Raw genomic sequence first — 23013 nt, 5'->3', positions numbered from 1 at the left:
AGAATAGAAAATAAGTTTAGAACAAGACATCCATCCATCCATTATCTGTAGCTGCTTATCCTGTTCTACAGGGTCGCAGGCAAGTTGGAGCCTATCCCAGCTGACTACGGGCGAAAGGCGGGGTACACCCTGGACAAGTCGCCAGGTCATCACAGGACTGAGACATAGAGACAAACAACCATTCACACTCACATTCACACCTACGGTCAATTTAGAGTCACCAGTTAACCTAACCTGCATGTCTTTGGACTGTGGGGGAAACCGGAGCACCTGGAGGAAACCCACGCGGACACGGGGAGAACATGCAAACTCCACACAGAAAGGCCCTCGCCGGCCGCTGGACTCAAACCCAGGGCCTTCTTGCTGTGACGCAACAGTGCTAACCACTACACCACCGTGCTGCCCGGAATAAGACATATAAAATACAAGAATAAAAGTTAGAGTACAGAGTGAAGAATTAATCAAAAGCCTCAATTTTGATTTAATAAAAGGCAGCGGCAAAGAAGAAAGTATTCAGCCTTGATTTAAAAGAACTGAAAGATGCAGCAGACACAAAGTACTTTGTATTGATTAATGTGGGAAATGTGCTCAGTATAATATGGATTTATCACAAAAATACATGCATGCATTTATTATTTTGAAAACCCACCAGCCGACTGATCTGGCATGTTTTAACTGTGCGACAGTAATGACGTAAATAACAGCGCGGCGGAGTAGTGTCCGAAAGTGTTTTTTTCATTTTATTAATAAGTTCACTATATAGAATTCCCTAGATAGTGAGTAGTGAATGAGTGAGTGATTTCAGACACAGCCATTATCAGAGATTCTGTAGAGTGTAAAAAAAATGTAATATGGTGTCCCACATGGCTCTTTTCTAGGTCACCTACTATTTTCCCTTTATATGGACATGTATGGGCGGCACGGTGGTGTAGTGGTTAGCGCTGTCGCCTCACAGCAAGAAGGTCCTGGGTTCGAGCCCCGGGGCCGGCGAGGGCCTTTCTGTGTGGAGTTTGCATGTTCTCCCCGTGTCCGCGTGGGTTTCCTCCGGGTGCTCCGGTTTCCCCCACAGTCCAAAGACATGCAGGTTAGGTTAACTGGTGACTCTAAATTGACCGTAGGTGTGAATGTGAGTGTGAATGGTTGTCTGTGTCTATGTGTCAGCCCTGTGATGACCTGGCGACTTGTCCAGGGTGTACCCCGCCTTTCGCCCATAGTCAGCTGGGATAGGCTCCAGCTTGCCTGCGACCCTGTAGAAGGATAAAGCGGCTAGAGATAATGAGATGAGATGGACATGTATTTCACAAACATAAGGCCTCCACTTCTATGCAGATGATGATACTTTTCAATAACTTAACAGTTATACAGTACCTATCAGTTTGGCCAGGTTCATATGGTACGACTGTGTAAACGATATAAAAGTTCGTATTAACAGAAACGTCCTTCCACTAAATTTTAATAAAACCGAAACACTGATATTGGGTACTGATTTTCAGTTGCTGAGTTCAGCCTCGAGCTTGACTGCTTTTCTGTGAAACATAAAGCTACAGTTAGGGACCTCGGTGTACATGACTCTAGACTCTACCTTCTCTTGTCAATCTCTAAAATGGTTTATTATTTGAGAAACATAGTCAAAACTAGTCGAACTTGCAGCCAAAGGAGTTAATGGGGATGCCTCGGTCCTTACTAATTTATATGCCTTAAATACCCTTAAAATACATGTTAAACATAAAGAAAGCTATTGAAGCTGTTGATCTTGGGATCAATTCCAAAATGCAATCAGTTTGTCTCCTGGTTAAATTGATAATCCCATGTAAACATTCAACCATTCTTGAGATATTGCACTAATGAGAGCCTTAGATGGTTTCCACCATGTGGTGGATGCATAATTAACAGTTATTCCACGAAATCGAGTCGTACATGAGCTAATAGCCGACAAGGCATGTCACACCGAGTTGGCTATAAGCCGTGTATGATGAGATTGAGTGGAATAACTGTTTTATTCTATCCACGTTCACTGGATTTTGAGAAACAGAGCATTTTTATTTTTTGCAAATTCGATAAATAGAAACTTTATACAAAACGTCCGACAAAATCATTTTTATTTAGAATGGAAACAAACCATTGAAATGACAGGAGCAATTTGTGAAAAATGCTATTCCTTTTTTTTGGGGGGGAGGGGGGGTGTCTTCTGCTTCTTCTTTAGGGTTCTTTTGGTGGTTGGCAAACCAACTTAAAGGTGGATTACCGCCACCAGCTGGGCTGGAGTGTGGAACGGGAGATATTGGGGGAGGGGACTATATTGTTTTAGCTATTTCTATTTACTTGCTAACAATTTTGGGGGTTTTGTTTGAGAGTAGAGCTTTTATTTCGTCCTCGGTTGGTTCAGCAACACGCTCCACCATTTTATTTTTCTCTACTCACGGTATATGAGCTGATATCCTAGTAGTAGCGTAGCCAATCAGAGCATATGATTGCTCATATCCAGTGAATGTGGATAGAATAATAAGACATATTGGAACCCAACAATATGCTGAGAAGCTAATGAATACTTTCATAACCTCTGGACTGAGATATTGTAATGTATTTCTTGCCGGCTCCTCTGCTTCTTTTTAGGTAAGATTCATATTGTTCAGAATGCACAAGCTCACATCCTTACCAGGAAAACATACACTGATCACCTATTAAGTTACACTTTGCCTACAAAGACTACATCGAAAGCAGTGAATGGTTTAACTGCAGCATAATGAATGGTTCAACTGTGGCATAACTTGCTGATCTACTGAAGCAGTATAACCCATTCTGAGAACTTCACTCATCTGATGCAGACTTACGATTAATCTTGAGGATTTTTCACAGCTATGCCAATGAAAGATGAGTTTCATGACCCTAAACTCTGGAACAGTGCTCCAGGGATCAGTAGGAACGTCAGCAGTTTTCAAGTCTATATTAAAGTCTGTGTAGAATTAGCTAGTCTACTTGTACTTATTTAACCTGATTTATTCTTGGAGCAGTTGAGGGATAAAATGTGTTGTGCATGGGCAGCCTGAGGCAGTCCTGCAAACTAATAATATATTATTCAAACAAGAGTGCTCTGAGAGCACTCCCCTGCTGGCAACTAGGCCATAACTCTGGTACAATGCGACTGAACTGAACGAAATTGCAAGATGCGTATTACCGACATATAACAATGAATCCTGTCAAGTTTCATGAAATTCCTACAAAAATTGTGAGAGGAGTTGATTTCAGAAGATGAGTGCCCTTCTTGGGCCAGACGGATGGACGGACATCGCCACGACATAATCCGCCTTTGGGCCTTTGGGCCAGTGGGGAATAAAAATTGCGAGGGAAGTTGATTTCAGAAAGCAAGCACACCTTGATGAAATTGCCAAAGTACAAGTTTGTTAATAATCAAGGGCATAACTCTGGTAAAATTTGCCCAAATTCAACGAAATTTCAATATGCGTATAACTGTCATATAACAAAGCCTTTTGCCAAGTTTGGTGAAATTCCTCCACAAACTGTGAGAGGAGTTGATTTCAGAAGAATGTACAGTGGTGCTTGAAAGTTTGTGAACCCTTTAGAATTTTCTATATTTTTTGCTAAATACTGTCTGACCTAAAACATCATCAGATTTTCACACAAGTCCTAAAAGTAGATAAAGAGAACCCAGTTAAACAAATGAGACAAAAATATTATACTTGGTCATTTATTTCTTGAGGAAAATGATCCAATATTACATATCTGTGAGTGGCAAAAGTATGTGAACCTCTAGGTTTAGCACTTAATTTGAAGGTGAAATTCGAGTCAGGTGTTTTCAATCAATGGGATGACAATCAGGTGTGAGTGGGCACCCTGTTTTATTTAAAGAACAGGGATCTATCAAAGTCTGATCTTCACAACACATGTTTGTGGAAGTGTATCATGGCACAAACAAAGGAGATTTCTGAGGACCTCAGAAAAAGCGTTGTTGATGCTCATCAGGCTGGAAAAGGTTACAAAACCATCTCTAAAGAGTTTGGACTCCACCAATCCACAGTCAGACAGATTGTGTACAAATGGAGGAAATTCAAGACCATTGTTACCCTCCCCAGGAGTGGTCGACCAACAAAGATCACTCCAAGAGCAAGGCATGTAATAGTCGGCGAGGTCACAAAGGACCCCAGGGTAACCTCTAAGCAACTGAAGGCCTCTCTCACATTGGTTAATGTTAATGTGCATGAGTCCACCATCAGGAGAACACTGAACAACAATGGTGTGCATGGCAGGGTTGCAAGGAGAAAGCCACTGCTTTCCAAAAAGAACATTGCTGCTCGTCTACAGTTTGCTAAATATCACGTGGACAAGCCAGAAGGCTATTGGAAAAATGTTTTGTGGATGGATGAGACCAAAATAGAACTTTTTGGTTTAAATGAGAAGCGTTATGTTTGGAGAAAGGAAAACACTGCATTCCAGCATAAGAACCTTATCCCATTTGTGAAACATGGTGGTGGTAGTATCATGGTTTGGGCCTGTTTTGCTGCATCTGGGCCAGGACGGCTTGCCATCATTGATGGAACAATGAATTCTGAATTATACCAGCGAATTCTAAAGGAAAATGTCAGGACATCTGTCCATGAATTGAAGCTCGAGAGAAGGTGGGTCATGCAACAAGACAATGACCCTAAGCACACAAGTCGTTCTACCAAAGAATGGTTAAAGAAGAATAAAGTGAATGTTTTGGAATGGCCAAGTCAAAGTCCTGACCTTAATCCAATCAAAATGTTGTGGAAGGACCCAAAGTGAGGAGTTCATGTCAGGAAACCCACCAACATCCCAGAGTTGAAGCTGTTCTGTATGGAGGAATGGGCTAAAATTCCTCCAAGCCGGTGTGCAGGACTGATCAACAGTTACCGGAAACGTTTAGTTGCAGTTATTGCTGCACAAGGCGGTCACACCAGATACTGAAAGCAAAGGTTCACATACTTTTGCCAGTCACAGATATGCAATATTGGATCATTTTCCTCACTAAATAAATTACCAAGTATAATATTTTTGTCTCATTTTTTTAACTGGGTTCTCTTTATCTACTTTTAAGACTTGTGTGAAAATCTGATGATGTTTTAGGTCATATTTATGCAGAAATATAGAAAATTCTATGGGGCTCACAAACTTTCAAGCACCACTGTACACCCTCGTGAAATTGTCAAAGTACAAGTTATTTAATCAAGGGTCAAAACTCTGGTAAAATTTTCACAAATGAAATTAAATCACAATATGCGTATTACCGTCATATAACAAGGCCTTTTGCCAAGCTTCGAGAAATTCATCCAAACATTGTGAGAGGAGTTGATGTCAGAAGGCAAGCGCACCTTCATGAAACTGTGAAAGTACAAACTTCTTAATCAAGGGCTGTAACTCTGGTAAAATGCGACCGAATTGAACAAAATAACAGTATGCGTACTACCGACATATAACAATGCCTTTTACCAAGTTTGGTGAAATTCCTCCAACAACTGAAAGAGAAGTTGATTTCAGAAAGAAAACACACTCATGAAATTGTCAAAGTATAATTTTGTTAATCAAGGGCTGTAACTCTGGTAAAATGTGACCGAATTTAACAAAATTACAATATGCGTAGTAACGACATATAACAAAGAATCCTGCCAAGTTTTGTGAAATTCCTCCAAAAACTGTGAAAGGAGTTGATTTCAGAATGTGAGAACCCGTCCTGGGACGGACGGACGGACATCGCAACGACATAATCCCCCTTCAGGCCTTTCAACCAGCAGGGGATAATAAATACAGTAACATCAGAGACCATGACTGGCCTTGAACTGTACATACACGTCGACGTCACACAGGCTGCAGTGCTGATTGTGTATGACGTGTGGTTGTTTCTTCCTGTCAAACACAGGCATAGGGCTGGAGTAATCCTTCTTCACACGCACAGCATAGTCAGCCGGGTCCATGGTCACCGCCGCCAGATGAGTCAACAAGTGCAGGACGAAGACTGTACCGATCACCTGGGAGATCTATGTTAAGGCTTTATATTACATCGAGACACAAGGTCAACTGATCAACTGAGTGAGAGCAAGTCATAGTTTGTGAACTGATATGTGAATTCAGAAAGTGTCAGACAGGGCAGAGGGTCAATCAATTCAAGTGGGTTTAGATATTGTGGCTTGTGACACAGCCTGCTTCATTCCTTATAATATAATATAAAAGTACCCTCACTGTCTGGGTCATGTGACTGAATCATCTCTGTGTATTTTCCAATTTTAGTTTTCCAAACTACATTTGGACTCATCATATTACCCACAACTCCGTGTGTGTGTGTTGTGAAAAGGATCAATGAGACAAATCTATTGTGTATAACTCTAAGTTCCAGCAATTACAGTTAACTGATATAAGGTTATATCTGTCCTGGAACCCATATCTGTACAGTATAGTACAGAGTCCATTAGTATTGGCACGCCTGAAACCTGACATTAACTCAGTCACTGTATTCCTCTACTCACTGAAAGCAAAGGGGAACCGCCAGGGCTTTTTGGGCCTTCAGAGAAGGCCCAAACATATCAGCATTTCAAATGTTATATTTAATTTCTTTCTTTCTTTCATAATTTCATTATAATTATTCTCTTCTAAGGGCGGCACGGTGGTGTAGTGGTTAGCACTGTCGCCTCATAGCAAGGAGGTCCTGGATTCGAGCCCAGTGGCCGGCGAGGGCCTTTCTGTATGGAGTTTGCATGCTCTCCCCGTGTCCACATGGGTTTCCTTCGGATGCTCCGCTTTCCCCCAAAGGCATGCAGGTTAGGCTAATTGGTGGCTCTAAATTGACCGTAGGTGTGAGCGTGAATGGTTGTTTGTATCTATGTGTTAGCCCTGCGATGACATGGCGACTTGTCCAGGGTGTACCCTGCCTCTTGCCCATAGTCACCTGGGATAGGCTCCAGCTTGCCTGCAACCCTATAGGACAGGATAAGCAGCTACAGATAATGGATGGATGGATATTCTCTTCTAATTTGGCCTCATTTTCTATCAAATTTGCTTCAGAAATGAAAGGGTTACTGTCCTGAAAACACTAAAATCAAGTTATCCAATGAGATTTTTTTTGTTTGTTTGTTGTCTCTATGCTGAGAAGAGTTTAGATCTGGCTCACTCATTGGTTAGGACTTCATTGCTGGGACAGAAGGCCATGACAGTGTATGTTTATATAGGAAGTGACAGATGAATTAACCAATCAGATTTTGATTTATAGTGGGAGGGACCAAAAATTTATCGCCCTAGGCCTTCTTGAATGCCAGTGCGAGCTTAACCATGAATCAGTGCCATCAGCGCAGCAGTGAAGTCACCTTCCAGCCAGTGTAGCGTTCATCAGTAGTGTTAGTGAATGCTAATAAAGCGGTCAAGCCAGTGCTATCGAGAGCAAGTAGCACAGGCTAACGACCGAGAAACTAAGATTTCTGTCTCCAGACTCTTCTTCCATGCAGTCGCCCCAGTATTTTTCACTCATACTTAAGTATTCATTTCCCTGTGCAATTTACTTAGTTACTTTTAAAATCAACATCGACAACTACATACAATGGAGCGACCTGGCAGCCTGCCGACGCTAATCCATTACAAAATCCTTTGCCCTGTTGCTTTTTTGGTGTGTCTGGCTACGTTTTGGCTGAGCTGAAGTCCCAGCTCTAATAGTAACAGTTCACCACTGACTGAAACCCATTTGCTTTCAGAAAAGTAGGCTACACCAAAAGTACCTCAAAAACTGAGCAGGATACTCCATATGAAGTGTAGTTCCATGGAGGAGGCAGGAGAGGGATATAAACTCCAAAGCCTACAATACCCATGAAGCTGTATATGAGCCACGCCACTCCTTGGAGAACATGAAGTGGTAAGGACCATCCGTTCACTCTAGCGTGAATTGGCGCTGTGACGAGTCCATTGCTGCTTTGTCCCCACGTCGGCACTGTGCGTCTGAAACGGCGCTCGAAACAGCCGACCTGGAACACAGCAAATTAGCTTTACGAGGCTGTGATGGCTATCTGAATTGAAATGTTAATTACATTTAACATTGTTATTTATATTGAACTTCATTCTTTAAATATGAGGTTTATTTTTATTACCATTTAATTGAAGAAAACCTAATCTGGCTTTTGGATGTCAGCATTGTGATTGTATATAAAAGATTGTGCATAAATTATCTAGAGAGATACATTTAAAACGGCCAACACGCTTCCTTCACTGACATGCACATACTGAAAGTGAATTGCACTGAACTTGACAGGCACAGTGGTCTAGAGGTTAGCACTGTCGCCTCACAGCAAGAAAGTCCTGGGTTTGAGCCCAGTGGCCGACAAAGGCCTTTCTGTGTGGAGTTTGCATGCTCTCCTCATTTCCGCGTGGGTTTCCTCCGGGTGCTCCGGTTTTCCCCACAGTCCAAAGGCATGCAGGTTAGGCTAATTGGTGGCTCTAAATTGACCATAGGTGTGAATGTGAATGGTTGTTTGTCTCTATGTGTCAGCCCTGCGATGACCTGGCGACTTGTCCAGGGTGTACCCCACCTCTCGCCCATAGTCAGCTGGGATAGGCTCCAGCTTGCCTGCGACCCTGTAGGACAGGATAAGCAACTACAGATCATGGATGGATTGACAGGCCCAGACACCATGCCTCCTTCGCTGATATTAAAAAGCACAGATGCTTCACCTTCTTGACTGGCACTGATAGACACACAGGCCATGCCTCCTTTAGGGAGACTGACCACCACCTCTACTGGGACTGTCAGACAAAGAGACCACTGTCAGAAATGGCGAGCTGAGGTGAAGTGAGGACCCAAGAGCAGACTCAAAACAGGCAGTGTTCAGAGAAAAACTTATTTAATGAAGTAGAGGGCAGAGTTACAATAGGGCTGAGGCAAAAATCAGTGGTCAAAGAACGGGCCAAGAGATCAAAAACACAGTGGACGCACGGTCAGGGACAAAAACAGGACAGAAAAATCTTCACAAAAAACGAAGAACACAGGAACAAGGGAAATCCAGGCAGAGGAAGCGAAAACACAATCCCAAAGAACAGGCAGGTACAAAACTGGACAGAAAACTAGACAAGAAAAAACAAGGAACAATTCAAGCAGGGGGAATCAAGAAGGCACAATATCAAAAGGCTGTAGCGAGGCGAGGAAAGTCTACAGGAGACAGTCTGGCAACTGGAGTGGCTCCAAACAGTTCTTAAAAAGGCCCTGGCTGATGGGAGAGGAGTGGTAGCAGGAAAATGGCCTTCAGCAAGACAGGACTGAATTCCTGGCCCAGATCCGGCCTGGAGCTGGCATTGGAGTCCCACATACTCAGGCATGGATGGACCGGACCGGACTGTGACAACCACATCTTCACGGACACTTAGGGCCTCTGCATGCTCTTGCGACAAGGCTTTCGCAGATAGCTTTTCGCAGACAGTTGTAATTTATCATTGAGCGGGGAGTAATAGGCGTGCGCGATGTTATTCACCACCACAACGCAAGGGGGCGCGAAGTCGTGAAATCGCTAGGAGTAGTTGGTGGGTGTGGTTAGTGGAGTGTTTATCCTCTGGTTACTTATAATGACTAGAACTGGAGTCGTATAGATGTACGTACTTCCTCACTTCCTCGATCAACCGCTCTTCGTGCTGCTCCATCTTCGCTCATGTTTTTAAAAATGGCGGTAGTGAAAACAAACCAAACCGGGAAAGTAGGGAAGCGGAAGTGCGTGTACAGCGGATGTAGAGTGGACCAATCAGAGCCCTCTTGTCTGCGACGCTGTCTGCGAGGCTTCTGCGGTGGTCACAATTTTTGGGAGGTGCGCGCAGAGCGTCTGTGAAGGGGGGGGCTACGCAGACGCCATCTGCGAGGACTGGGTTGTCAGCATAAATTAGCCTTTAAGCTACATCCACACGACAACGGCAACGAGATTTTTTTTTTAAATATCGCGTCCACATGGGCAACGGATCAGTAAAATATCAGGTTCATATGGCAACGCAACGCTTGCTGAAAACGATACAATACACATGCCACACCACTACGTGCGCTGTAAGACGGTCCCATCGGAGACACCAGAACAATAGAAGTAGACGCATGTGCATAACTGCGCATGCGCACAGTGACTATCCCTGTCACTGTCACACGCACACACTTTCTCACTCCCTATCCTATGGATATAGTCCCCTTAAATTACGTGCTCGTTTTTTGAATGGAGACGCGGAAAGAGGAATGAACGGGGGTAGATGGAAGCCGGTACGCCAACATTCTGATATCCTCCAGAATTCTTTAATGGTCCAGAATAAATTGAATGCTACATGTTGATGGATTACTTTGTTCTTCTACGCCCTTTTTGAGGAATGTATTGTCGGACTTAAACCAACATCTGAAGAGGTGAGATCGCTCCTTTTTTTTTCCCTATTTTTGCTGGCGGGATTGACTCTGCCCTCTCTCTCTCTCTCTCTCTCTCTCACTTTGCACGATTACACAATAAATATTCACAGTGAAAATATTTTGTAAGCGCGTTTCATGAACCAAGTTATAGGATTTGTTGACAACTCGCATCGAGTTCATTACACTTCTACCCGGCGTGAAGCACTCACAGTCATGTGGTTGTGATGTCATTGTAAACAAATTCGTTCTACTCATCCAGACGACTTCGCAACGGCTCCGTTGCCAGATTTTTTCACTCTGGAACCCGTTCTCAAAAGATTTCGTTTTGGGGCACCCAAAACGCCGGTGCCGTGTGGATGCCAGGCCGAAACGATAAACAATTTTATCAGATTCACCTGAATCCGTTGCCGTGTGGACAGGGCCTTAGCCAGTGTTGCCAAAATAATCTCACCAGAAGACGCTAGACTGCGTGATGAACAAACCTTTATTCATCACATGCCACTTCAAGCACAGTGAAATTCATCCTCTTCATTTAACCCATCTGAAGCAGTGAACACACGCACACACACCCAGAGCAGTGGGCAGCCCAGAGCGCCCGGGGAGCAGTCAGGGGTTCAGTACCTTGCTCAAGGGAACCTCAGCCCAAGGCCGCCCCACGTTAACCTAACTGCATGTCTTTGGATTGTGAGGGAAACCGGAGCACCCGGAGGAAACCCACACAGACACAGGGAGAACATGCAAACTCCAGACAGAAAGGCCCTCGCTGGCTGCTGGGTTCGAACCCGGAACCTTCTTGCTGTGAGGTGACCATGCAAACCACTACACCACCATGCCGCCCACTGGAGTCGAGCACACGGCATGGCCACCAGGCTAACTGCTAAAAGGCTAACTAGCAATGGCAAGCCGAAGATAGCGTCCTGTATTTATCCCGTTTTCTGGAACGAAAGACAAAAACAGGCCGCTTTAGTTGTAATGTGTTAATCTAGTTGCCGTTCTTGATCGTATTTAAATAAAAATGAGACTTGGAGACTGAAAATAACTCACTTTAAGTCTGAAAGACCCGAAACGTTGGACTTGCTGCAGTTTCCGCTGCAGATATCACATAATGTGTAAGTAATCACATCTAATTTGCATAGGTCATGTACCTGAATGGCATCCTATTCTTTGGTTGTTGTTTCTTGGACGAGTGGGGTAGGGAAGATGGGTTAGGACCAAACGTCCTCTTTTGCCCGGACATGTCCACTTTTTACGTCCTGTCTGGGGCGTCCAGGGGTTTTTATAAATTCATGAAAATGTCCGGTTTTCACTGTTTTTCATGGGACCATTAAGCGTGTACTTAAATTGACTGGCACTTTGCACAGAATACTACGGTAGAAAAAGAAGAAAGAGAAGAAGAAACCTTCATTTGTCACATGCACACTTCAAGTACAGTGAAATTCATCCTCTGCATCTGAAGCAGTGAACACACGCACACACACTCAGAGCAGTGGGCAGCCACACCAGAGCACCCAGGGGTTAGGTACCTTGCTCAAGGGCACCTCAGCCCAAGGCAACACAAGCACCTCAGCCCATGTCAACTTAACTGCATGTCTTTGGATTGTAGGGGAAACCGGAGCACCCGGAGAAAACCCACGCAGACACGGGGAGAACATACAAACTCCACACAGAAAGGCCCTCACCGGCCACTGGGTTTGAACCCAGAACCTTCTTGCTGTGAGGCGACTGTCCTAACCACTACACCACCATGCCGTACTTTGGTGCATGACGTAATTCCCGAGAGACTGTCTTGTGGGCAGCTCTGCGACGCACACACACAGAGGGAGCAGAGCAGACAGCGGAGCAGCATTGCGCACAAAATGTCAAAGCGAAAGTGCAGCTTCACAGATGAACTGCAAAAAAATTTTCCCACGTACCGTCCCAGTCGGGACAAGTTGGAGGCTGAGTGCACTGTGTGCAAAGCTGGCACATATGTTTCAGTGTCTAATAAAGGTGCTGGAGATCTCAAAGCTCACATGGACTTCGTTGAGATCTACCTCTGGCACATGCACTCACTCATGTCTGTGTTCCACACCCACATTCAAGAAATGGAACAGGAGAGCATGTCCATTCTGGAGGTGAAGAAAATATTGAACAATATCCACACCATTCTTCTTCAACGCAAGAGCAACAACTTCATGCCCCTTAAAGTTAAGGGACTACTGGCACAAAAGCGCAAAGATGGACTTGGTAAGGGCTGTGACCAGTTCTGTGCTGATGTACAAGGCCTGTACAGTGCATGTCTGGAGTATCTGGAGAAGTGGATGACTCCCATGGAAGAGTTCTCAACATTCATGTGGATGGATCTGAGTGAGCCACCAAACTGGAATGATGTGGAGGCCTGCATCAAGTACCTCGGAGAGAAGGGGGTGCCAGTTGATGTCAAGTGTTTTGACCAGGTCACCAATCTGAAGAAATTCACAGAAAGATACAACGGTGATGAGGAGTTCAGTGGCCTGCAGGTGCACCAGAAGTGGACCAAATATTTTGAGAAGGCAAAAAGCATTGCATGTTACTCAGAGCTACTGAAGATCGCACAGTTTGTCTTTGCACTTCCCTCTCACAATGCAAATGTTGAGAGGGTTTTCTCACTGATGCAGAGCCAGTGGACCAAGGAGAGGAACCAGCTATCTGTTGAGTCACTGAAGGGGATTAGTGCAATACAATTTCAAAGACACTTCTTGCAAAGACTTTTATGCTTATTTGTTGAGCAACCGAAAACTGCTGGGAAAGACCAGCTCTACAACAAAATATGGATGGGAAGACAAGGAGGATGAAGAAGAAAAGCATGATGAAGAAGAAAAGCAGGATGAAGTAGACAACTAAAGATTAAAAGTATAGATCCTTTTTGTTTGTTGAGTTAGTATCTTTGTGAGACTGTTTTATTCTCATTATCTGTAGCCGCTTTATCCTGTTCTACAGGGTCGCAGGGCAAGCTGGAGCCTATCCCAGCTGACTACGGGCGAAAGGTGGGGTACACCCTGGACAAGTCGCCAGGTCAATACACAGGGCTGACACTACGTTCAGACTGCAACCTGAAACGACCCATATCCGATTTGTTGTGAAATCCGATTTTTTTTGTTAGGCCGTTCACATTACCAATTAGATATATGAGACTTGTATGCGATCTCCAATATGAACGGAAAACGACCCAAAAGTGTCCCGCATGCGCAAATTGACATGTAATAAGCACATCTACGTAATACATAAACAAAAAAAAAGCGCACTCTTCAAGTTTGCAAGTAAAGCATGGAGATGAGGCGAGACCTTGGCGATGTGGTTTTTGTGGCGGCGGCGGAACTCGCACAATAATCTGATTAATGTGGGCAGCAGACTAATGAGACCGAAGGTGTCAAATTACTGGAAATTTCCAGAACAATCTTATAATCTTGTAATACAGGATGATTTAACATCCAGGTCCCCTACCAAATCCACCATTAGCTTGATCAATTCTATAAAAGTCTATTTAAATTCTGAACTGTACAAATGTTGTTGTTTTCCACCAAAGAGGCGGGATTAGCCAACGCAGAATAGTGACGTTTGTCTCTTGTTGATGATGTGTAGGTCGCGTGAATGCGACCTGTCCCGGTCAGACTGCAGTCGCATGTGAAAATAACGGATATGCATCGGAATTAGGACCACATATCCAAGCGGCCTGGGTCGCATGTGAAAAAAATCGATCTGTGTCGTTCAGATTGTCAATAACAAATCGGATACAGGTTGCATATGGGCAAAAAAATCGGATATGGGTCGTTTCAGGGTGCAGTCTGAACGTACAGACAACCATTCACACTCACATTCACATGGATTAAAGCAAAAAAAAATTATTTGACTGAAAATTTACGGGGGGGGGGGGGGGGGGGGGGGTTATGGGTGGATTTCGATCGATGAAATTCTGAGAATGGTTAACTTAGAACTGATAACTTTATCAATTAATTAACGGATTAATATATTCAATTTATTGCACTTTCTTTCCATTGCTTCTGTATATTTTTTTTGTGGCAAACCACACAAATGCAAGCGCCTGGAATGTTTAGTTTTTTGCACCATGAACTAAATGGCTTTCCGTTTTCACCCATTTCGTACAGCCAAGCCCACCTCCACTTGTTTTACACCTTTATCGATGGCAGACACATCAGTGCATTCTTTCATGTAAAGCGCATCCATGCTGCCGAAACCGAAAGCAGAATGACATGCTCCTCTGTGCCGAACGTCAATAATAGAAAAAAGTTTGGATCTTCGCTTAAATTAAAATTGGGGTTTGACCTTACTTTGTGTTGAATACGACTTCAAAAACAATTCAAGATTTTATTAAGAGAAATATTGTGGCCAACACGAGTGTTAAATTACCTAAAAAATCGCGTGAAGTTGGCTGCTATCTACTTTGCGTTCGTTCTCATTTTCCTCCATCATTTCATAGGCCAGAAACAGATGCTTTGACATAATTTAACTTAGTAGGCTATGATGATTATTTAACTGTAGTCTTCTAGACATTTTGACTGTTTGGGGCGTTGAACGCTGGTGTATGATTTTCAGGGAATAAAGTTTAGCGCATGTCGGAACATCATTGCGCTCGCAGCCTCCAACTCCTCAAACGTCCTTTAAATTGTGATATAACGTAGGCTATAAGGCACGGTTCTAACATACCTTACACATTGGCCTAACGAAAATAATTGTTGGGGCGTCTGCTGATTTGTTAGCTATAAATTTAGGTCTAATTACTTCTGACAGTCTGCAAGCATTGCACTGTCGGGTCTTCAAGTCTGGCTGAAGCAGAGGAGCGGGCTTTCCGGGGTTTATTTTTTCGTGTTTTTTTTAACATGCTCTATTTCTATATGCCCAAGTTTGAACTAAGTCATTTTGGCAAGATTTAATTTAATACAAAGCAGAAATGGTCAGACACAAGCACGCCAAGCACATGGGAATGTATTTTGCCAATTTTGACAGCGCATGTTTTTTTAATGCCGCACTGTAGACAGCGAACGTTTAAACATGATCAAACATAGGAAATGAACGACACAAAGCATGGCTCAAAAACAAAAAAGTTAAATAAACCCTGCTGATAGTTGATGGTGTTGCAACACATCAGTGTTATAACCCAATCTCTATGGAAGCAATTTTGTGCCAAAATGTTCATACGATACTTTTGAAATATCAAACGAAAACGACAAATCAAAATACAAAAAAAGAGAGTTCAGTTGACGGAAATCCGTCACACGACGGAAAACTTTAACCCATGCGTTCACACCTACGGTCAATTTAGAGTCACCAGTTAACCTAACCTGCATGTCTTTGGACTGTGGGGGAAACCTATGGAATCAATTTTGTGCCAAAATTCATACAATTGCTTCCATAAGGTGCTGATCCGAGGAGAATTAAAATGACGGGTGGTTGGGTAGAGATTTATGGAATCAATTTTGTGCCAAAATGTTCATACAATACTTTTGAAATATCAAACAAAAACGACAAATCAAAATACAAAAAAAGAACAAAAAGTCAATTTTTTTAGACTGGCAAACAAATTATTCTTGTAATCGTGCAAAATATCAGTCTATTACTCTTCAGAAACCTTTTATTTTTGTTCCGCGTCTTTCTCAGTTTTGCAAATTACGTCAAACAAAACTGAGAAAGACGCGGAACAAAAATAAAAGGTTTCTGAAGAGTAATAGACTGATATTTTGCACGATTACACGAATAATTTGTTTGCCAGTCTAAAAAAATTGACTTTTTGTTCTTTTTTTTGTATTTTGATTTGTCGTTTTAGCGGCACGGTGGTGTAGTGGTTAGCGCTGGCTGTCGCCTCACAGCAAGAAGGTCTGGGTTCGAGCCCCGGGGCCGGCGAGGGCCTTTCTGTGTGGAGTTTGCATGTTCTCCCCGTGTCCGCGTGGGTTTCCTCCGGGTGCTCCGGTTTCCCCCACAGTCCAAAGACATGCAGGTTAGGTTAACTGGTGACTCTAAATTGACTGTGAATGGTTGTCTGTGTCTATGTGTCAGCCCTGTGATGACCTGGCGACTTGTCCAGGGTGTACCCCGCCTTTTGCCCGTAGTCAGCTGGGATAGGCTCCAGCTTGCCTGCGACCCTGTAGAAGGATAAAGTGGCTAGAGATAATGAGATGAGATTTGTTGTTTTCGTTTGATATTTCAAAAGTATTGTATGAACATTTTGGCACAAAATTGCTTCCATAGAAACCGGAGCACCCAGAGGAAACCCACGCGGACAACATGCAAACTCCACACAGAAAGGCCCTCGCCGGCCACGGGGCTCGAACCCGGACCTTCTTGCTATGAGGCGACAGCGCTAACCATTACACCACCGTGCCACCAACTGTTTTACTATTTATCTTATTACACTGAAAAGGTATTAAGAGATATTTTGTTGAAGCTGGATTTTCTAACACAGAAGAGGTCATATTTAGAACATTATTTCATATTATTTATTGATTTGAAAAGAGAGCTATCATTTTGTTACAGATTTAATTTTATTTTATTACAGAAGTTATTTTTGTACCATTGAGGCATAATAAAGCATGTTCATTAACCTCTGAGAAGCCTGTCTGAATTTGTGTCTCGAGGCCGGGCCGAGTGTCCTCTTTTTTGGAAATCAAAATATGGTCACCCTGCCCAGTGTGCGCTGCTCTGACTCAGTGCTTATTTATACCTCTACAGCCTGCGCTCCCGAATACAGGATGTTCCTGTTGTACAGAGCGAATCTTTAACTCCGTTTCATTTGCCAGTGAAATGAGCTACATATACAAGTCCAAACATTAATGCGCTGTTTACCCAGGAAAAGAAAAATGAAGCACGTCTTCTACACCTTCAGGATATACCTGATTGTGTTCTAGGTACACACGCCTCAGGGTATAATAGGTTATTACCCCATCCATTGGTACTTTTACTTTATGAACTCGATTTTCCCTAGAGAACAAAATACTGTTTCTACTCAAGTTTGTATTCAAGCAAACTAAGCAACCTGACTAAAGAGAGACCTGTTTCGCTGTCGGGAGGAGTTCTTTGTGCCAGTCGATGTGGAAAGTGAGCAAAGTAATTGGGTTGCCTAGCAAATATAACCACAAATCTCCTGTCATGTTGTACGCTCCTGCTGGGTCGAGCCAGCGTTTAGTCCACCATGCACCTGTATCAGTCGTTTACCTGTATTATCTTCTCACACATTCTTATCACGACTCTTCTCCAGCTTCATCATGTAACCTACAGTATTTCTGCACATTCCAGGACATACTGTACAGCTTGGACTTCAACAACTCACTCACTTTTCAAATTTTCAGATATATTTCAGATTCTTCTATTTTTTATTCTATGTCTATAGCTACTGTTTGTCTTTGCTAAATTCTTCTGTTTTAACTGCTCAAGCACTAATCACCAAAGCAAATTCCTTGTATGTGAGAACATGATTCTGGTTCTGATTCTTTCTTCCTTTGAGTTCTAGTAATCTTTTTTTGTTGTATTTCACGAAACGTTGTGTTAAAATGGTATCACATGCATTTTGCATGTCTAAGTTTATTATTATATCTGTATCGGGGTTAGACCTAATATTATTGTAATATTATTGCATCCGCGGTTCGCATACCTTTAATTCGTATTAATCTCCTGCCTGTGTTTGTTCAACATCCAAGCTAGAGTAGAGTATATCAGTCCACGTACTGCTGTTTTCTTGCAGTTCATCCATTTTATATAAAAATCTGGATTAGTTTATCTTTTACCAGGCTTGTAGTACTCGAGTCTGACTCATGCCCTAATTTTAAAGACTTGTTCCTTGACTTGGACTGTGAGTTTTTCTTTATTTTTTGTAACATGCCATAATAATTTGGCAGAAGATACACTACCGTTCAAAAGTTTGGGGTCACCCAGACAATTTTGTGTTTTCCATGAAAAGTCACACTTTTATTTACCACCATAAGTTGTAAAATGAATAGAAAATATAGTCAAGACATTTTTCTCTCCATTTTGAGCATTTAATCGACCCCACAAATGTGATGCTCCAGAAACTCAATCTGCTCAAAGGAAGGTCAGTTTTATAGCTTCTCTAAAGAGCTCAACTGTTTTCAACTGTGCTAACATGATTGTACAAGGGTTTTCTAATCATCCATTAGCCTTCTGAGGCAATGAGCAAACACATTGTACCATTAGAACACTGGAGTGAGAGTTGCTGGAAATGGGCCTCTATACACCTATGGAGATATTGCACCAAAAACCAGACATTTGCAGCTAGAATAGTCATTTACCACATTAGCAATGTATAGAGTGGATTTCTGATTAGTTTAAAGTGATCTTCATTGAAAAGAACAGTGCTTTTCTTTCAAAAATAAGGACATTTCAAAGTGACCCCAAACTTTTGAACGGTAGTGTATTTATATCTACATTCATTTTTATCCTAATTTTGTGCAAGAGAATGCACATTCACCTGTTCATACGTCATGTTGAGGAACAACCTAACGTTAATGGCGCTAAAATGCCTGGAGAGAAGCACCTAGGATTGTCCGCTTTGCTTATACAGACTTCTCGTGCAGTGGGAAAAAATGCCCTGCTGTGTGTTCCATATGTAGAAGAACTATCGAGGAGATGACGGGGACAACCTCGAACTTCAATCGTCATTTGGCAAGACTCCACCCAGAGAAGGAAGTGACATGCTATGTTCATTGCTCTGTTGATAGCGGAGCTTGCTTGCTGACTGATGAACTAGCTAGTGTTAACCGTCTCTCATGTTATTTGCCCTGTTGTTAGCGGGCAGGGCTTGCTGAGCGATGAACAAGCTTTTTATCTGTAGCCTGTTGACTAAAATGGGGCGGTCGAGCAGTAACGTTAGTCCAGCACAGTAGTAGAGACGCTTTCACATAAAGGCAGCAACAGCCACCGTCAAATGGTGCCATTGGAGTCTTGTTCTCGGACTCCATCCATTATCTGTAGCCGCTTATCCTGTCCTACAGGGTCACAGGCGAGCTAGAGCCTATCCCAGCTGACTATGGGTGAGAGGCGGGGTACACCCTGGACAAGTCACCAGGTTATCGCAGTGCTGACACAGACAAACAACCATTCACACTCATCCATGGTCAATTTAAAGCCACTAATTAACCTAACCTGCATATCTTTGGACTATGGGGGAAACCAGAACACCTGGAGGAAACCCATGCAGAACACGCAAACTCCACACAGAAAGGCCCTCGCCGGCTGCTGGGCTCGAACCCAGGACCTTCTTGCTATGATGCGACGGTGCTAACCACTACACCACCATGCCACCATGTTCTTGGACTTGACTCGAAATTTTCTTTAATGATTCAGACTTGAACACTAGGGACTCGAGACTGGACTCGGACTCGAGGTTTAGTGACTCGACTGTCTTTTACCAATATTTCATCTACCTCCTAGTTATATCAATGTTTAGTCCAGGGTGCTATTTCGTCTGCCTCTATCTGTGTTTAGTCTTTTTACGTCTATTAGTATACCGATTGTAAATATTTAGGTTAAAACATTTTTCCTGCTGGTGTGTTAACTTGACCTTCTGCGTTTTCCATAGTACCTGTATTAAACATATTTAGTATACCTTTTATATGTCTTCACCTTGTTTTTGACCCACTTCCAACCTGTAACAGTTTACATTCTGCCTTCATCATATTAATTTAATATATAATTTCTTACCTGTGTTTAGACTCTTTTTCACCTATCTGTGTTGTAGTATTTTTTTGTATTATTCTTTTAAGATTTATCAACATTATACCTGCTTTTTACCTTTATTAAAGTCAACATTTCATTCGTATTAGTATTATAACCGGATTTAGTGCCTCTATTTGTCTTAGGCCCTAGTTTTATTTATTTACCTGAGGCGTTTGGTTCACCTGTAACATGCTAATGAGGTGCTGTATCCTAGCAGCGTTACAGTGAGTGAGCTAACTTTATGGAAATATAGGATAAATACATATTAATGAGCAAACAGACTGTAGTTTCATTATTCAACTGGAACTCATTTTATCACTGTTATTCTTACATTTTTAAAGGTTAGTTAGCATTACTGTTGTTTTTGTGAGCCAACTGTGATGAAATAGTCTATTGACAGTGTCTAAATAAGCACAAAAATACTTACATCCGTCATTTTATACTTTTCTGAGCATTCTTTATATTTCCATATGAAATAATTCGTCCTTCAGAGTATATCCTAGAAAACCTTAACTCCATAAATTCCCATTCCCAGTAGGAGATCCAGCGTTGGGTTATTAACTAAAATAATAATAATAATCATTATTATTAGTATTATAATAATAATAATTATTATTATTATTATAAAAAAATTATTATAATAAAAATAAGTGCAGTTTAGTTCAAGCACAGCTCAAAATTAGTGACACAAATGAACATTGTACACAAGCACACCATTAAATCCTCACATCCATGTGAAAAAGTCCCACACTAACTCCCCAGGTGTGCTGCAGGTAGAGTTGGAGAAGTTGTGCTTGTTTCAGTTTCCTCAGGTTGGACACTATTGCCTGGATACGAGTGATGTGTCATTTGGGAACGAATCAGTTCTTTTTGGTGAGCCGAATCACGAACAAGTCTTTTTATTTATTTATTTTGCAATACATATGTGCTGAATTTTTAGCTTGGATTTTAAAATTATCTTAATAATGACTTCAATCAGATTTTCAGCAATTGCACCAGGTCGGCTATAATAACATTAATGATTGTGTATTTGCGAAAGCACACGATGCATTGATGATTAAAAATATATATTAAAAAAAAAACCAATGCAAAATAGTGTGATTTGTTCATTAGATTGCGAGATTTTGAGTATCTGTACTTTACGTGAATTTTTTTTTTTTTTGAAACTTCTGACTTGGGCGGCACGGTGGTGTGGTGGTTAGCGCTGTCACCTCACAGCAAGAAGGTCTGGGTTCGAGCCCCGTGGCCGGTGAGGGCCTTTCTGTGCGGAGTTTGCATGTTCTCCCCGTGTCCGCGTGGGTTTCCTCCGGGTGCTCCGGTTTCCCCCACAGTCCAAAGACATGCAGGTTAGGTTAACTGGTGACTCTAAATTGACCGTAGGTGTGAACGTGAGTGTGAATGGTTGTCTGTGTCTATGTGTCAGCCCTGTGATGACCTGGCGACTTGTCCAGGGTGTACCCCGCCTTTCGCCCGTAGTCAGCTGGGATAGGCTCCAGCTTGCCTGCGACCCTGTAGAACAGGATAAAGCGGCTAGAGATAATGAGATGAGATGAACTTCTGACTTTAACTTCACTACATTTGAAAGACAAATATCGTACTTTTCACTCCATTACATTTCTATCAAGGTCCTCGTTACTATGAAGCGGCTTTGAAAGTGGATGTTTTCTGTTTTCTTTTCTAAAACGTGATGGTTTTTTCGCAGGTGACACTGAGACAGCCGATCAGTAATCACTAGGGTCACGTCACGTCCATAGACTGTATAAAATCAAGTTCAGTGATGCACGCACTCATGGCTTTACCTAGAACCCATGTTTCAGTTTTCGGAAAGGATTAAAGATTCATTTCGTTTTCAATGTTTGCTTTGTTTACCAAAAACAAACCACATCACGGCCTACAAAAACTCGCCATCCAACCTGCAGAAGCATATTGAGGGATATAAATGTTTTATTCCAAGAGAAAGCTTGCAACGAAGTTGTCTGTACTTTTAGAGCTAGCGATAACGTTGTTAGCTATGCAGTCTGGTTAGTCAAATGACTTTCTATGGATTTGCCTGCCAAGTTGCCATCGCCTTGTCCACGGCTAACGTTAACCCATAGCTAGTTAACTTGGACACTGTTAGTTAGCATGTAAAAAGAATAAGAAACTTTTGTCACATGCACATTTCAAGCACAGTGAGATTCATCCTCTGCATTTAACCCATCTGAAGCAGTGAACACACACACACACCCAGAGAAGTGGGCAGCCATACTACACCGCCCAGGGAGCAGGTACCTCACTCAAGGGCACCTCAGCCCAAGGCCGCCCCACGTTAACCTACTGCATGCCTTTGAACTGTAAGGAAAACCCATGCAGACACGGAGAGAACATACAACCTCCACACAGAAAGGCCCTCACCAGCCACTGGGTTTGAACCCGGAACCTTCTTGCTGTGAGGCGACCATCCTAACCACTATACCACCATGCCACCCTAAAAATGGAGTTACGCTAACATGAATAACGTTAACTTTGACATAATCTTTCTTTTCTAGTAGCGTTAGCTACCAAATATGATTTCGAGTTTGAAAAGAGTTTGCTAGCACGTCAGGTGGAGCTTCAGCTCTACAGGTTCTACAAACTAGTCAGAAAATCCAGTCGGTTGCTTCAGAGGCATTCGGTATTGTAAGCATTGTAGCAATAATACAACAGTGCGTTGACAAAACTTTTAATACAAGTATATTTTAAAAGCAAGTACTTTAACTTAAGTAAAATTTTGACTGGACAACTTTCACTTGTATCAGAGTAACATTTAACCAGCGGGATCTGTACTTTGACTTAAGTAATGAACTTGGGTACTCTGTCCATCTCTGCTACTCAAAAATATCAAAAATAGGTCTGCTTTCGGGCGGCACGGTGGTGTAGTGGTTAGCGCTGTCGCCTCACAGCAAGAAGGTCCGGGT

At 42.5% G+C, this 23013-nt stretch overlaps 1 protein-coding gene across 4 annotated transcripts in view; it reads right to left on the bottom strand.

The window, feature by feature from the left end:
- zdhhc11 (zinc finger DHHC-type containing 11) overlaps positions 1–20858 on the bottom strand; it is a 44940-nt gene extending 24082 nt beyond the window's left edge. For 2 of the 4 annotated variants that reach the window (XM_060900294.1, XM_060900296.1), the window contains exons 1-4: positions 20792–20858; positions 20505–20638; positions 7758–7979; positions 5824–6002 (exon numbers count right to left, since the gene is read on the bottom strand). In XM_060900294.1, coding sequence (XP_060756277.1) covers positions 5824–6002; positions 7758–7979; positions 20505–20513 — 410 coding nt within the window. In that variant the 5' untranslated portion in view covers positions 20514–20638; positions 20792–20858. The remainder of the gene's footprint in view (positions 1–5823; positions 6003–7757; positions 7980–20504; positions 20639–20791) is intronic. The other 2 variants (XM_060900295.1, XM_060900297.1) reach the window with 2 other exon arrangements.
- Between the last annotated feature and the right edge of the window lie 2155 nt (positions 20859–23013).

Source organism: Neoarius graeffei, chromosome 19, assembly GCF_027579695.1.
Source record: "Neoarius graeffei isolate fNeoGra1 chromosome 19, fNeoGra1.pri, whole genome shotgun sequence".
Lineage (NCBI taxonomy): Eukaryota > Metazoa > Chordata > Actinopteri > Siluriformes > Ariidae > Neoarius > Neoarius graeffei.
The sequence above is the reverse complement of the archived record's forward strand: the minus strand, read 5'-3'. Positions and strand labels throughout refer to the sequence as shown.